General features: G+C 48.4%; 5 protein-coding genes across 5 annotated transcripts; 3 read left to right on the top strand and 2 right to left on the bottom strand.

The window, feature by feature from the left end:
• Positions 1 to 1962: 1962 nt before the first annotated feature.
• On the top strand, positions 1963 to 3920 carry SERLADRAFT_460685 (uncharacterized protein; the record flags this gene model as incomplete). Its single annotated transcript, XM_007315410.1, has 10 exons — positions 1963 to 1991; positions 2050 to 2328; positions 2382 to 2580; positions 2650 to 2744; positions 2803 to 2924; positions 2992 to 3143; positions 3204 to 3321; positions 3377 to 3553; positions 3614 to 3733; positions 3796 to 3920. 10 exons carry the CDS (start codon positions 1973 to 1975, stop codon positions 3832 to 3834), a joined length of 1320 nt encoding a protein of 439 aa, XP_007315472.1.
• A 34-nt stretch (positions 3921 to 3954) lies between these two features.
• SERLADRAFT_460691 (uncharacterized protein) lies at positions 3955 to 6313 on the bottom strand (the record flags this gene model as incomplete). Its single annotated transcript, XM_007315411.1, has 2 exons — positions 3955 to 5484; positions 5542 to 6313. 2 exons carry the CDS (start codon positions 5983 to 5985, stop codon positions 4438 to 4440), a joined length of 1491 nt encoding a protein of 496 aa, XP_007315473.1.
• On the bottom strand, positions 6309 to 7309 carry SERLADRAFT_460695 (uncharacterized protein; the record flags this gene model as incomplete). Its single annotated transcript, XM_007315412.1, has 4 exons — positions 6309 to 6569; positions 6618 to 6703; positions 6759 to 6820; positions 6872 to 7309. The coding sequence occupies 4 exons, from the start codon at positions 7171 to 7173 to the stop codon at positions 6477 to 6479; spliced, it is 543 nt and encodes a 180-aa protein (XP_007315474.1).
• SERLADRAFT_382112 (uncharacterized protein) lies at positions 7266 to 8629 on the top strand (the record flags this gene model as incomplete). Its single annotated transcript, XM_007315413.1, has 6 exons — positions 7266 to 7730; positions 7795 to 7877; positions 7944 to 8080; positions 8138 to 8218; positions 8273 to 8415; positions 8482 to 8629. 6 exons carry the CDS (start codon positions 7299 to 7301, stop codon positions 8569 to 8571), a joined length of 966 nt encoding a protein of 321 aa, XP_007315475.1.
• A 5291-nt stretch (positions 8630 to 13920) lies between these two features.
• On the top strand, positions 13921 to 14410 carry SERLADRAFT_382120 (uncharacterized protein; the record flags this gene model as incomplete). The annotated part of the gene is made up of 5 exons (XM_007315414.1): positions 13921 to 13933; positions 13982 to 14041; positions 14099 to 14175; positions 14229 to 14313; positions 14349 to 14410. 5 exons carry the CDS (start codon positions 13921 to 13923, stop codon positions 14408 to 14410), a joined length of 297 nt encoding a protein of 98 aa, XP_007315476.1.
• Between the last annotated feature and the right edge of the window lie 55 nt (positions 14411 to 14465).

The following is a 14465-nucleotide window of genomic DNA, read 5'->3' on the forward strand; positions in this document are numbered from 1 at the left end:
TGAACTCGAAGCTGACATCCATTTGACGGTGGGTTGGGTAGATGGGGGGAGAGTTGCAGGTGCAAGGAGAGATTGGGTCGAAGTAAAGAGGATAGAAGAAAGGTTGGGGGGTATTAGGAAGTGTATCTTGTCCTCACTGTTGACATCAGTTCAGAAGCATGACACAAGAAATCCGAGCATAACACATACATCCCAACAACAAAGAAACTTGCGTCCTGTCGTGGGGACCACTCTATTGCACATATTTTGCTGTCAAATTTCCACCTTTTCACTTCTCGTCCCACATTTACTTCCCAAAGGCTGACTATACCACCTTCATCGCCGCTGGCAACCCATGCACCATCGGGACTTACGCTCAAACACCTTGCACGACCTTTGCCATGTGTGAACTTGAGCGACTTGTAGTTTGGGAAAGGCTTTAGACTACTCGGGCTAGGAAGCTTGGGTAACAAACTATTGGGGTCAATATTCAACTTCTTACGCTGAATACGAGGGGCGAGATAGAGATCCAGCTGTCGATTGAATCTTTCCTGAATGAATCGATCATATGCAGGCACCAGCCGCAGAGCAGAATATTTTTGCGGGAGATAATCACGTTCGCGATCTTCACGTTCAGTGGCTTCCCATTGTTCTCGTTCCTCTTTAGTAGGGATATACTCTTCCGGAGGATTGTACGACTCGGCATTGGTAGGAAGATGGGGTTTGGGTGCGGGCATCGCTGGTGGGTGGGCCGAGGAAGGCTCATTCCATATAGCATAGAAGGCAGGTTTATCGGAAGCAGTTTTTGGTTTTGATGGAAGGATGCGACCTTGGCGAATTGCGCGTACAATTTTCATGATCTGTAGAGTGGTATATGAAATATGTCGCGTCCTGGTACTACAAAACTGGATAGAATCCTACCTTTTGTTTTTCCCATTTACTTGCAATCCATCTACGTTTTGGTTCGGGGGCAGCGGACAGAGGCATAACTTCTTCTTTTCCTTTACCTGTGAACCATTCCACCATAGGCTCATATGGATCATAGCTGCTATCAGGATTCTCGCCAGCTTGTAATCTGCGAATGAGGTCTAACTCTTCTGGAGTCAATGGCTTATCCATTTGAGTATTTTTATCGAACGCCTTCGTCCTATAATGATTTAAGTATCGATTGGAATATATGTAAGAATGTACTTACCACGCTGATGGATCTTCAACGGTCTGAAGGAACTTATCGAGTTCGTCGCCTCGCGCAGGTCGCAGTATGCTCTTCCCATTCATGTCATAGCCTACATGAGGTAGATCATCATACCAGTGCATTGGGACGTTTCCAACACGATTTGGTGCCTAAGGGCACTCGTGAGACGACAAGTACACAGAGAGAAAAGAACGACCACTTACATCTTCTGTAGACGAATCCGAATCGTATTCTGGCTCTATGTCCGGGTATACGCGTTTTAGTTGACCTGTTATGTCAGAGACCATCGTGTTCGCTTTTGGAAATATATCATGATGCGAGTCTGAGCTGGAGGAGGAGTCGGATTCTTCTTCATCTTCCTCTTCTTCTTCCTCTTCTTCCTCATCATTTTCCTCCTCACTTTCATTTCCAGAATCCTCTTCTTCGCTATCGCTTCTCGTATCGATTTCTGGAAACTCGTCTACCTCTCCATCGTCTGATTCGTGCTCGTCTGCGTCCTTCTCCTCGTCGCTCAGCATCTCCAGTCCAACTACACCCGCAAGGATAGTATCTTCCGCAACATCTTCTCGTTCCACCTTTTTGCGCTTCTTGCTCTCTTTTTTCAGTTCCACCGCAGCCATGGCGCTCCCGTAGAGAAAACCGTTGAGCTGAAAAGTAACTTTCGAGCAATCGGTGGCTGAGTTTTCCTTCTCTCATTTTTTCTGGCGTGAGCACGTGGCTTTAGAGGCCAATAGCTTTAGATCTGATCGGGCTCAAACCATCCAGCCACTACACCCTCCAAGCTTCCTGACTTCAAAAATGGTGAATTACGGGGGAGGTACGCATGCTTCATGTATTATATAGCTGTGCCGATAACGATAACCTCTTTACATCAGACGAAGTCTCTGCTCTGGTCGTCGACATAGGATCGTCTTCTATACGTGCAGGGTATGCAGGAGACGACACGCCCAAGGCTATCATATCCACGTCGTACGGTTACAAACAGGCAGCACAGTCCTCAGATGGCGACGTCCAGATGTCAGAAACCACAGCAGACGGCGACGCCCCTACTGAGCCTACGAAGAAGAAAGACACAAAGATGTTCTTGGGCCAGCATGGGCCGTCAATCTGGAGAGAAGGCATGGAAATAGGGAGCCCACTACGTGATGGTCTCAGTACGCATCCAATTTAATATGTCGCGTGAATATGACTACTAAAGTGCTTCAAGTAACCGACTTCAACCCTGTACCGGCGCTCCTATCCCATGCATTGGTAGATGTCATGCGATGCAATCCCTCAGAACATCCCACCCTTGTTACAGAGCCTGCCTGGAATACGCAAGCGAACAGAGAACGAATGGCTGAAATCATGTTTGAAGAATTCCAAGTGCCTGCTTTTTATATCGCGAATACGGGCGTCCTCAACGCGTAAGAGGGTTTCACCCCAACCTCGGCCTTTAACTCTTATTACCATTTATCGTTGATCGCTTGATGTAGATTCGCCGCCGGGAAAGGATCTGCGCTCGTCATTGATGTTGGTCAATCAATGGCAAGTATCACACCCGTCGTGGATGGTTTTGTCCTCCGAAAAGGCACGTCCATGTCTGAAATCTAAGGCAGAGGGATGATACTAAATCCACCTTTTTTTAGGCCTCGTATCTTCTCCTCTCCCAAAACTCGTCCATGCTAACGCAAGGCACATCCTCGCAAACCCTACCGCAACCCGCGCCGGGATTGAGCTGTACCCACACCAGCTGATAGCAAGCAAGACGGTATTGTCTCTCCCTCTTTCATAGATTAGTAGCATAGACTGACTATCGAATAAAAAAACCTACGAAGCCAGTTGAATCATCAGCCCCTCCGCAATACGCTCTTCGTACAGACCGCATGGCTGGAACTACAGAAAGTTGGAGAGTCTGGTACGAGAACAGAGAAGTCGACGAATGGATCCAGAGCGTAGCTGGAGTTCTTGACCAGGGTTGGAACGATCAGTAAGCTACAGAGATACCCCTGTCAGGCTTCGCGCTGACTGCAAGCCCGCAATGACTTAGAGCTGCTACACTTCGCCCACCGCGGCAATATGAATTCCCTACAGGCTACAATGCCTACTTCGGCTCAGAACGGTACCACGTCGGCGAGCAGTTCTTCCATCATTCACAACAATTAGTTGTACGTGATATGGAAGCTTCATAATAGATCTAAGCTCATATTAGGCACGACTTAGGCTTCCAATCCCAACCTCCCAAAAACGATCCCGGCACTCCTCTCGGACTCTCTTCGTGGCTGCGACCAAGATCTTCGCCAAGTCCTCATGGGTAACATTGTCCTCACTGGCGGTGGAAGCTTATTCGCCGGTTTCTCCGACAGACTGGAGAATGAGCTGTCGAGGAACTTTGCACATGTGAGTCACTAGTTCAGTGATTCGATGAGGCCCTCTCAATCACTGTTTTATTTTTCAAAGGTAAAGATACATGCTCCCGGTAACCCAATCGAGCGTCGATACGGAGGATGGCTCGGAGGGAGCATACTAGCTAGCTTGGGTACATTCCACCAACTTTGGATAAGCAAGGAAGAGTGGCAGGTACGCTATCCATTATTTACCCATCTCATCAGTAGTAACGGTTTACTTACCATTTTTCATAGGAACATGGCAAGGCCATCGTCGGCCAAAGGTGTAAATAATTTGTGAAGTAGTGCAGTTGTAAAGTCGGTTTGTAACATCCGTATCCTGTTGTTTCGGGGAAAACCAGAACACCAGCTTTCAGACCAATAGCGATTGAACTAAGAATCGTATACTCGATATTGACATGATTCAAACAGGGTTTAGTTGATTGTTGCAATCAAGAGTCTAATGCACATAGTTGTTTTTTATTTTAGTGTCTTGGGTACATTACAGGAAGCACGGCTTCCGTGCACCAATCCCATCCCATCTCTGGAACTCTTCGTTCACTCTGCCAAGAAGTCGCCGTACCCGCACATACCGCGTGTATGCTCGCGAATCCCAAGATGATGAAATCGAGTGGAGAGGCGTGCGAATGGAAAGGATGGAGGGAGAGACGAAATGAAGGTGTTGTTGAATGTAACGAAAAGTACGTACATAAGAAATACCGGGAGAATCAGGCGACGAGAACTATGCTAGCACCAAGTGTCCGTTCACATACGGCCGAAATCATTGCCCCAAACCGAGATCGCAAAAGGAATGAAGGTATAAGGGAAGAGAGAAGATACGTCATGACTGAAAAGCTGCCAAATCCTAGTCCAGTGACCGAACAGAAAAGGGAGAAACTAGTAAGCCTCAACAGCCTCTCTGCGCTCACGGGCGCCCATGAGTACACCCAATCCACCGATCGCTTTCCTTCGGATTCTAGTCGCAAAATTTTTCGGACCGAGCTCATCGGACCCCGATGGTGGACCACGAGGCTGTCTCATCGGTTGGCTTGCCATCCTGTAGCTTGCCACCGAAGGGTGAACCTGTGGGGCAGCAACAACAGGAACCGGCCTCCCTATACCCAGTCCCTCGTACAATTTCTTTGAAGCCTCTTCGCGCGGCGAAAGTGGTGCATCAATAGAAGACGAGGAGTGGGGCGTTGTGGGATTCGACTGGGAGCTAGCGGATGCAGTAGAATATGCATCCTCAGGCTCGCTACCATCAGCAGATGTATCAACAGCTACGACTGGTAAAGGTCGTGATAAAGTGCCGGCGAAACTAAGAGGGCGAGGTCGAGCTTTGCCAGGATGAAGGGCAGTGGGAGATGGACGGTCACCAGGCGGTGGGGTAACCGTTACACTGGGTGGGGAAACAGATATAGATACAGTACGCTGTCCGTTAAGGACTGAGTTATTATTGCCTCCGCGCCTCCAGGATGTAGCGGAATCCGACTTGGATGGGGGAGTGCCATTGCCGCTAACATTACCGCTATTAACGACACTGTTCGAGGAAAGACTGCCGAGAGATGTTCCACCGCTTATCACTGTAGTCTGGCTAGGTGGGGGAGACGAATTCTTAGGTGTGATTTCATGTATTTCTGCCCTCGGAAATGCGACGTTTGAAGAAGGACGACTACCGAACTTGCCTCCAAGCGCTGCGGTCATAGGAACTTGATCGCCATTGGTAGGAGCAGTACTGATACCAAGTTGGGCCTTCAAAAGCTCTGTCTGATTAGCGCGGCGAGACTGGGCGCTACTTGCAACTGAACGAAGATCAAAAGCGGTGTTAAGCGGACCGGCAGTAGCAGGTGGGTTAAAGTTTGAGCTGTTACGGCGATTTTGATTGATCTGTTGGCGCATAGCCTCTGCGAGAAGGGCAGCTTGTGTCTGTTGCACCTGTACGTTCTAAGATGAACCATCAATCAAAGAAAACTTGTAGTGCCAAAGATGAAACAAGCCAACCTGTAATCGCATAATCTCCAACTGCATCATCTGCATCTGTTGCTGGAGAACTTGAGTCTGAGCGTCTGGGGCAGACGGGGCTTGCACACTCTGAGAGAACGAGGGATTGAACGGAACACTGTTGGGGTTCAAGCCCCTCTGTGCTGAGGAATGTTGCTGTTGGATAAAACGGTTGTTAGGGCCATCGACAGCGGCCGTCAAGGGGTGTTTTCCTGCCGTGTTGTTGGTGTAAAGGTGGTGTGAAAATAGTTCAGCCACCTCGTCGATGTCCTCCTCCTCTGGATAAACAGGGTGCTGAATAGAGTTGGAAGCAAAACGGGGAAGATTGAAGGAGGAGCCTGGAGCAGCAGTGTGGGGCATGTTCATAGAGACAGATCTAACGCCGCCTGTACGAAGGCCATTGAGAAGAGAGGCTCGAGGATTGGGAGGAGGAGCAGTGGCCATAGTGAGATAGAGAACGGTGGAAGGGCAGTCTTGAGGACGTGGGATTTAATTACGGAAGAGAATATTAATGAACAGATAGTAGCTGAAAAAGAGGATACAGCTGGAGGAGGTCAGCCTGGTGGGGAAAGGGGGGAGGAGGAGGAGACAGACTGGGAGGCAATCGCACTTGGTGAGGACTTTCTCTCTCTGAGAGGGACGACTGGGGCAAGAAGGAGAATAAAAAGAGAGAAGAAGTATGTGATTTTTGTGATAAAGAGGAGGAGATATGTTTGCAAAGAGAAGACAAGACAAACGAGAAAAAGGCGCCGTAGCCTGGTCGAGAGAGAGGAAAGAGCCTGAGAGCGAAAGATGGCTGCTGTGGCTGTTTTACGCACAAAGTGAGGACCTCGATCACCACAAAAGGACCAAAACTATATAGATACAGCCTGCTATTTGATAGAGATCATCACCCAAAACAGCCCCGCCACTGCCTCTCTATTGTCTCGGCTCCGTCACAGGTTCTTCTTCGCACTCGCCCGTACACGTGTATCAAACGTCGTGCTGCGTATCCCTGTATGCGCCGTATGAAATGGATTCAACATTGTCTGCAACATCCGTCATATCTCATCCCACATGCCGTACTCGAAGCTCACCTTCACATATAGCTCCCATACATCATGGAAGAATGATCTGATCCCATCGTCGTTCTTTGTTTCGTGAAGTAGAATGAACTTCATGTCTATTGTCCATAAACGGAATAAGTACTCGCAATACCTGTCCCACCCAACCCTTACTTCCTGGAGTTATGAACGCAGATACAAGCCATTCATTGAACTTGTCCACAGATTTAAGATACCTGTTCGCTTCGTCAACACGTGCTCGTCACAATAAAGCGAACAATACCAACATTGCACTCTCTTTCTTCATGACATCCTCGATGACATCCAGGCTTGCATTGGCAATCATCTGTATTACATGTCGATCTTGCCCACCGCCCATCCTCACACCGCCTCCTTGCACATGGTGAGATTGAGTTGCACTCGTGGCACCAGACAATGCAGTCAGCGTCCCAGCAAAGGCAGATGTCGACCACGTTGGCAGATTAGATGAAAGCGGCGAGGGTGTCGTCTGCGCAGGCTTCGTAGAATAATGTGTCAAGCTGTACAATGGCGTGTCCGATGGCGATAACAGAAATAGATGGTGCGACATGGGCGTAGATAGTCAACGTATGTAATGCACGTTCAGATCGCATACAGCCACTGTCGGTAGTGTCCCACAACGTCGGGGACAGCGCCGACGCGTGGTCAATACACATAAACACGAGGTCTTTGCCCATGGCAAGCACACAAAACCTCTTTTGCCGCACTTTTGCTCGCAGCTTAAGCTCATTGCGCTGCAATCCTCGTGCCAATGTCTCCCATATACAGCAGAATCTACATGCAATCCATCTAAATGGCTTAATACAGCAAACAAGGCAGCTATCTGGTCTATCCATCTTTACAAACACGTTCCGCGCCTCGACACCAGCGCCAATCGTTAGCACACCACGCGTAGCCTTGTCCAGCATTCTTCAATTTGCAAGGACGGGTATACGCAATGCAACACACAGGGATTATCATGGATCTGGTTCTTCTTATGGACGCTCACCCAACCGCGGACCCCGTTTTCCCTGGATCGAGTCCATCCCCAACTCTGTCATATTCTATGGCATCATTGGTCTCAATGTCGGCGTGTTTTTGACTTGGCAGGCTGCCACTGCGACTTGGGTACGCCACATATCATCACCATCCAGTCTGACTATGAACTGACCTTCCCCACCATGCATCCCAGCAACAAACGGGAGACACGTCTTTGATTAGGTTTCTGAGGGACAACTTTGTAGTGGAGATGCGTAACATCTCATCAGGCAGGATGTTCGTATCTCCACTTGTTATCTGCAATCTCATATAACTGATTGTATGCGCGCTGTTGCGGTATAGATGGACACTTGTGACCTCTTGCTTTTCCCATCGAGATTTCTCGCATGCATTGTTCAATGGCCTCACCTTCTTTTTCATGGCTCCAGCAGTTATGCAAATGCTAGGTAAAACAAGGTTTTTGGGACTATACTTCATCGGTATGTTTGTTGTGCGCGACTCAGGATGTACCCCATCGTAACCAAATCTGCTTACAGGTGGAATCTTGTCCGGCCTAACGAGTCTCAGCTGGAACGACCTCGTCAAGCATCATCCGATAGCGTCTCATGGGGCTAGTGGTTCGTCTTAGATAACTTCTTTCTGCATGTCAACATTCTCACATTTTGTTACAGGTGCCATATATGCCATAGCAGCTTACTTTGCCTGTGCATTACCACGAGCGACGTTCCTCATCTTCTTTGTGATCCCTTGTCCCGCATGGGTGTTCCTTCCCGGTATCCTGATATACGACGGCTACAGGAGCATCTCCAACAAGGTTAGATCATGTCGCCTTTTTGTAGGGATTTCGGGTAGCATACTGATATATCCGGTTGCGAACTAGAATACTACCACAGATACAGCTGGTCACGTCGGCGGTCTGCTTGCGGGAATAGCATACTTTGCTGCACGACGGTTTGGTATCTTTCTATAACATACCCTAAAGTAGATGTGCGGGTCGGGTCAGTAGCAAGGAATAGACATATTTGTGTAAAATGTCTACAAGTCTACAAACTTTTTTGACGCACTAAGGTCACGATCAATCCAGTGCATAATACTATCGTACTATTATTCGAAAAGCATTTGAATTGTAGAGTAACTAATCGCAGAACTAAAATGAGGTATTCACTTGTGGAAATTAAGGGGTCGAAGTGAATGACGAAGAAAAGAAGTCAACGACCCATTGCAATGGCGCACATGTAAAAGGGGGTCAGCGTGGAACAAAATATCAAACAATCAGGCCATATACAAATACATAACGGTATGCATAACATATTCCATGTGTCTACTGAGTTTTCCTACGGAACGCGTACCTTCTGGGGCGTATTCATGCTGTTATCAAGTCTCCCCATCGTCTTCTCTAGTTTTTCCAAACCTGAAGGCCCAGTTGTAGAATCAGTAGGATCTCTGGCACCGTGTTTGTCGAACAGATAGGTGAGGAGGTTCTTTTTGTCGTCCGGAAGGTTCTCGAGAAGAGTGAAAAGGTGTGTTTCGTCACGAAGAACGAGCTGAGCAGCGATTATAGCGACGGCTGCAGCTTCTCTGATGACAAGCGATGAATAATCGTTCAAAGCCTGTGGACATTTAAAAAAAATCAAAAACATAATTTAGTCATCGACGACGAAGATACGCACGGGTATAAGAGTCGCCCTTAGGCGAGGAAGCTCTTCCTCCAAAATTTCAGCAGGAAGACGTAGGATGAATTTCCCCAAGGCAATGATACCAAAGGCGTATGTGGCGGATTTCGCACTGGAATCTGTCGTCGGCTCGGAATAAAACTCGCGAAGACTGGCATGCATCGTCGTGACACCGTAGACAGGCTCGATCCGGGTTGCCAGAGCGTCCCGAACAGTCTTCGTTGCTTCCAGTACCTAAGTCATCGACATCAGCACATGACCCTATGATTGATGTGAGTGAACTTACATTTAATGAACTGCAGTACCTGACCCTGAGAAGCGTGGAAAAGAGATCAGATTCCCTGCCTTCCAGGAAGGGCGCTTGATGCTCAAGTATTTCCCAGAGCACGATCAGGCCATATTCTAATTCCTCCGTGACCTAGATGGCAGGCTCAGCGTTAATGTACACCGAATAGTACCTGTAAGACATACCCGCGAAGGCTTCAAGTAATCAAATAGAGCATTTAATAGGCGGGAGAAGCTCTTGTCCTTCGTCCATAGATCAGGAATGAATGGCGGTAAAGGTCGGGCCACTGAGATGAATGGTGAAGGGCTCAATGGAAGACCGAGCCCTGGACTCAGAGGGGATGTTGCATCAGACTCGGATGCCGGATTACTCATGCAGAGTTGGGCAAGTTTCTGCAGCACACTAACATCCGCAGTGCCTTCCCCCAAAGCGGTAATGTAACTTTCGAGTTCTTGCACCCGGTCATCAGTTTCCACAGTCTTGAGTACTGTGCCCTGGTCATGTGCTATGCAGGGATGGTAGTTAGCTGACAAGATCTATAAACTGTATTTTTGATATACCTGACAGTCTTTTCAGCCACCAGCCACTCTCACGTTTCTGATTTTGTAACACATCTAACATCGACTCTGTTCGGCCGTTATTAACGGGGCTGTTCTTGAATGCGGCCGCTTTTCGGAATATAGCCATATTCTTGTTGACAGGAGTCACTGGAGGCAGCATGTTAATCCGTATCGTCGAGGCATTAGCAGGCTTGGGCTTTGGCGTTGAGCTGCCATTGCCATTGCCCAGTAATAGGGAGGCTGGGATAGTAGAATGATGGAGATCTTCTGACTCGGGTTCTACGAGCTCTAGTAAACGTTCAGCTGCACTTTCAGCTTGTTCCGCTCGGGCTCGAAGAGCATCTTCAACAATGGGTTCAGATGGCATGCTAGGAGAAGTTGACGAAAGAGCATTGGATGCCGTGGGCCTCGAGCCGTCGGACCGGGGAGAGAATGAGGGTGCCTTCGAGGTAACGCTGGGTACTGGAGGATATACCTTGTAGGGCGTTGAGAATGACATAAGATTTACAGATTCGTCCATGTCAGAGTCACTGTCTTCGGGTATCGGTATGGCAGTCGCGAGAAGTAAAGACTCCTCCTCTACATCAACAGTGGGCATCACTGTGGATTGTCGTACTGGAACGGGAACAGCAGCTGTCCTATTAGCGGTGTGTCGAGATGATGGTGACGTATGGCTAGGAGGGGAAGCCGGAAGAGCTGTTTGCATGGCCTTGCGCAAAACAGAACTGCGATTAGGAGGCGATGGGACAAGAGGCGACGACGTACGGCGACGCATAGCTTCTGGTGCGATGGAAGCCGTCGTTGAATCGGAAGTCGAACGAGCGTGCGAGTTGGGTATCGGACCACTGCTAACTGACCGAGGCATAGTCCCTGATAGTATGCGCGATCTAGGGGAAGTTGGGGGAGATAAAGAAGTGCGAGACGAGAAGGTGGAACGAGCGGTGGGAGAAGGTGAGTTGCGTCCATTTGTAGTTTTGGATACGGTAATGACAGGTGAGGTAGGACTTCTTGCAGTGGGGGAAGCTGCTCTAGAGGCATGGGACGATGCTGTTGCCTGATGTCTCAAGGTTGGAGGCGCGGTGGCGATGGCTTTGGCTTTAGCACGACTGGCAGCAATGGCAGCAGAGACGCTACTCTTCTTTACCTTAGGTGTAGTAGGGGGTAGGACCGCCGCCAAGGCATCTGGATTTGGACATGCCTTCTCTAGCTGCTTACGCGCTATAGAATCCAGAGCATGAAGTATTACAGTTGCCCTGTCATGCCAGATTCCTTCGAACACCCAGAAACAAACGCGCGCACTCTCCCGCACCGCAGGGTTGGGGTCAATAATGGCTTTCTTGATAGACTTCTCAAGTATTTCCACTCCATTAGGAGACTCGATGTGATTTTTGAACCGCGTGCCATGCACCTCAAGGTATTCTTTAATATGGGCAACGACGAACGCTCTCGCTTGTATAGTCTTCTCCTGCAGGGTGGTCCAGAGGAGGGGTAGCAATGTACGTGGCTGTGCCGACGTATGGTTCATAATTGTTGAGACGCATGCTTGTGACTGTTGAGCGATGATCTTCTTGGTGAAGCCAGCCATCCGTAATAAGTGCGAATAGAGCGTCTCACAAAATGGATCAAGAATAGGACCAAGAGCAACTGCTAGTTCAGAGTATAATGAACAGGCATTGGCTGAGACAGTGGTCCGCAGACTGGCCAGCTAATTCGGTGACGTGAGTATGTAACTTTACCTTGACATAGAATCACCTACGGCTTTGAGTGAAGCCTGGATAAAACTATCTTTCAGACAGGCTATGAAGACATCCAAATAACGACTTTGAATGTCACCCTTGAGCATCCCACGAACTCGTTGAACAGCACGATCACGAGCTGCCCAATTATGCTCTGTTTCTTTACCCTGAAAATCCCAACGCAAATGAGCAAAGAGGGAGCAGAGACACATGGAACTAGAGTATCTTACCTCAAATGGCTTGACCATCCCCGCAAACTCATTTTCCATGTCTCTGCTGGATGCGATCTGCGAAAAATGAGACGCATATAGTGATACGCAAAGAAGTACAGACGCACAAAAACTGCCTCAACCACACTTGTCGTGTCATTCGGTAATGGAGGGACTGCACCTAGTGATGGGGACACCATGGCGGAACGACTGGCCGGCCTTGAAATGTCCCTTACGTTCCCATGGCTTACAGCACGCGATACAGTGTTAGGTGGTCCTCCTGACGCTGAACCTACTGTAGGCCGTCTGGTCTGTAACAACACACTCGGGGGAACATATTCCTTCTTGCCACCATCCCCGTTTTCAGACCCTTCGCTATGAGGAGTACTCGTAGCTCCACTTGCTCCAATGAGTTTCGACAGGACGTTGTCCATAATAGTTTTCCGCACGTTTTTCTTCGACATCTCTCTTTTAAGGTCTGCTCGTGCCGCATCTGTGACGCCTGGACCAGTGAAAAGTTCTATGACGGATTGACGAGAGCATTCACGGACATTGCCATCGGGGTCTTCGAGCGCGTCAACTAACAGGGGAAGGTAGGGACGAATAGGGAAGAGATGGTGCGCGCGACGAATTTGTACTAAAGTGAGAATTGCCTAGAAACAAAGAAAGTGAACGCGGAAAGAACTGCGTTTGGTATGACGGCCAGAATGCTGAGTGACAGGAAAACGTACTTGTTCTCGTACTCTCCATATTTTACTGCCCAGGCCACCCTCTCTCAAGAACCGCTCAAATATCATCAGGGGGGTCTCTGGACCCTTGCCATCTTTGATCTTAGACGTGGAAGGCGCGCAACGAAAAGCTAACCCTCCCAACACCGCGAGCGTTTCTCGAGCTTTCTCTCTCGACTTTTCACGGTTATCACCCAAACGTTCCAGAACCCCTCCGGTGGGAAGAAAGGCAACGAGAGCTTGGCGAAGCGTGTAGATGTCGACTGAAGCCGAATGAACTGATGACGATGATGACGCCGAAGAGAGCGGGCGCGTGGCAGTTTGTGTAGGTGCATTAAAACGCGATATTATGAGAGGAAGAAAATGTGGCAGAGCTGAAAGTGTAGCAGTTGTCAAATGTTGGTTTGGAATTCGAAGGCATGCCTTGAGAACGGTGATAAGAGCCTCCGGGTCTGCAATCTATCCAAGAATTAAAGAACACATGTCGACCTTTGCTGGCAAAAGAAAGTAGTGGCAACATTTACCTCTGTGCCAGACTCGAATTCCGCCTGAAGTTTCGTGACAGCGTCAATCTTGAGATCAACGTCTTCAAAAAAAATATGTCAGAACAACAGGGCAGCAGCTGAACTATAGAGAGGACTTGCCATTATTTTTGCACTGGTTTATAAGCTTTTCCAGCTGCTCATTGCTCATGGTGGGACAGGTGATGAGAAAAAAGCAAGATGAATAGCGAATGGCAACTCGGATGCCCAAGCTCAGCTAAGTACTTCGTAATAATCGTCCGATTACCTTTACATGCACAATCAATAATAAGCAAACAACCGGTCATACGCCGGACTTCATTCACAGTCACCGGTTTCAATCAGACCATCATCTAAATACCATGGTTGGCGATAAATTGAGGGTTCTCTTAGTGGTATTGTTTTAAAGCTTTTCTTTATTCTCATTCTCATCACAGTAAGTTAGAACGACGACGGGCCGCCTCGCCCAGAATCCCCTTATATCTTTGGCCTTTACTGTCACCTCACCAGGAATCTGGGTGAGGTCTGCTTTGCGTTTAACAGGGCTGATTGTGACGGGCTCCTGGCTCAGGATGGGACGTGAAAGTGGTTGTGCCAAGTTCTCAAATGTCGTGGATTGGTGTGTAATTCTATTGTCCTCACATAAGCCATTCTCACTCCTTCGCAGGCAAGGCATATCATATAACCGAGATAACAAAGGGGAGATACTACTACCCTCGGGAACCTGGTATGTATTCTGTGTATATTGATGATGAATACTCAAATTCATGCGTCTGGTCAACAGATGGACGCGGAGAAACTTCACCCACTTCCCGCCTCCTTAAGGATGGTGAAGTCGCCGAGTGGATTCTTTTGGATGGTGTATGTCTTTTGACAATGTTACAAAATCCATTCATTTCTCTTATGTACCACAGACGCCTGCAACGTGCGCAAACATCGCTCTACACAATATATACCCCAAACAGATAGACCTTTTGGTAGGGACTGTCGTGCTTCATCGTGAGGTATCTCAATCACACTTCATTTGTCGTTAGATTTCTGGACCGAACCTTGGACGAAACACATCTGGTTAGCCCTGAAATATATTCAAATTTGATAGACCTAAACCTTCTAATGTATAGCGGCATTTTCATTGTCGTCTGGAACGATTG

Source organism: Serpula lacrymans, assembly GCF_000218685.1.
Source record: "Serpula lacrymans var. lacrymans S7.9 unplaced genomic scaffold SERLAscaffold_4, whole genome shotgun sequence".
NCBI lineage: Eukaryota > Fungi > Basidiomycota > Agaricomycetes > Boletales > Serpulaceae > Serpula > Serpula lacrymans.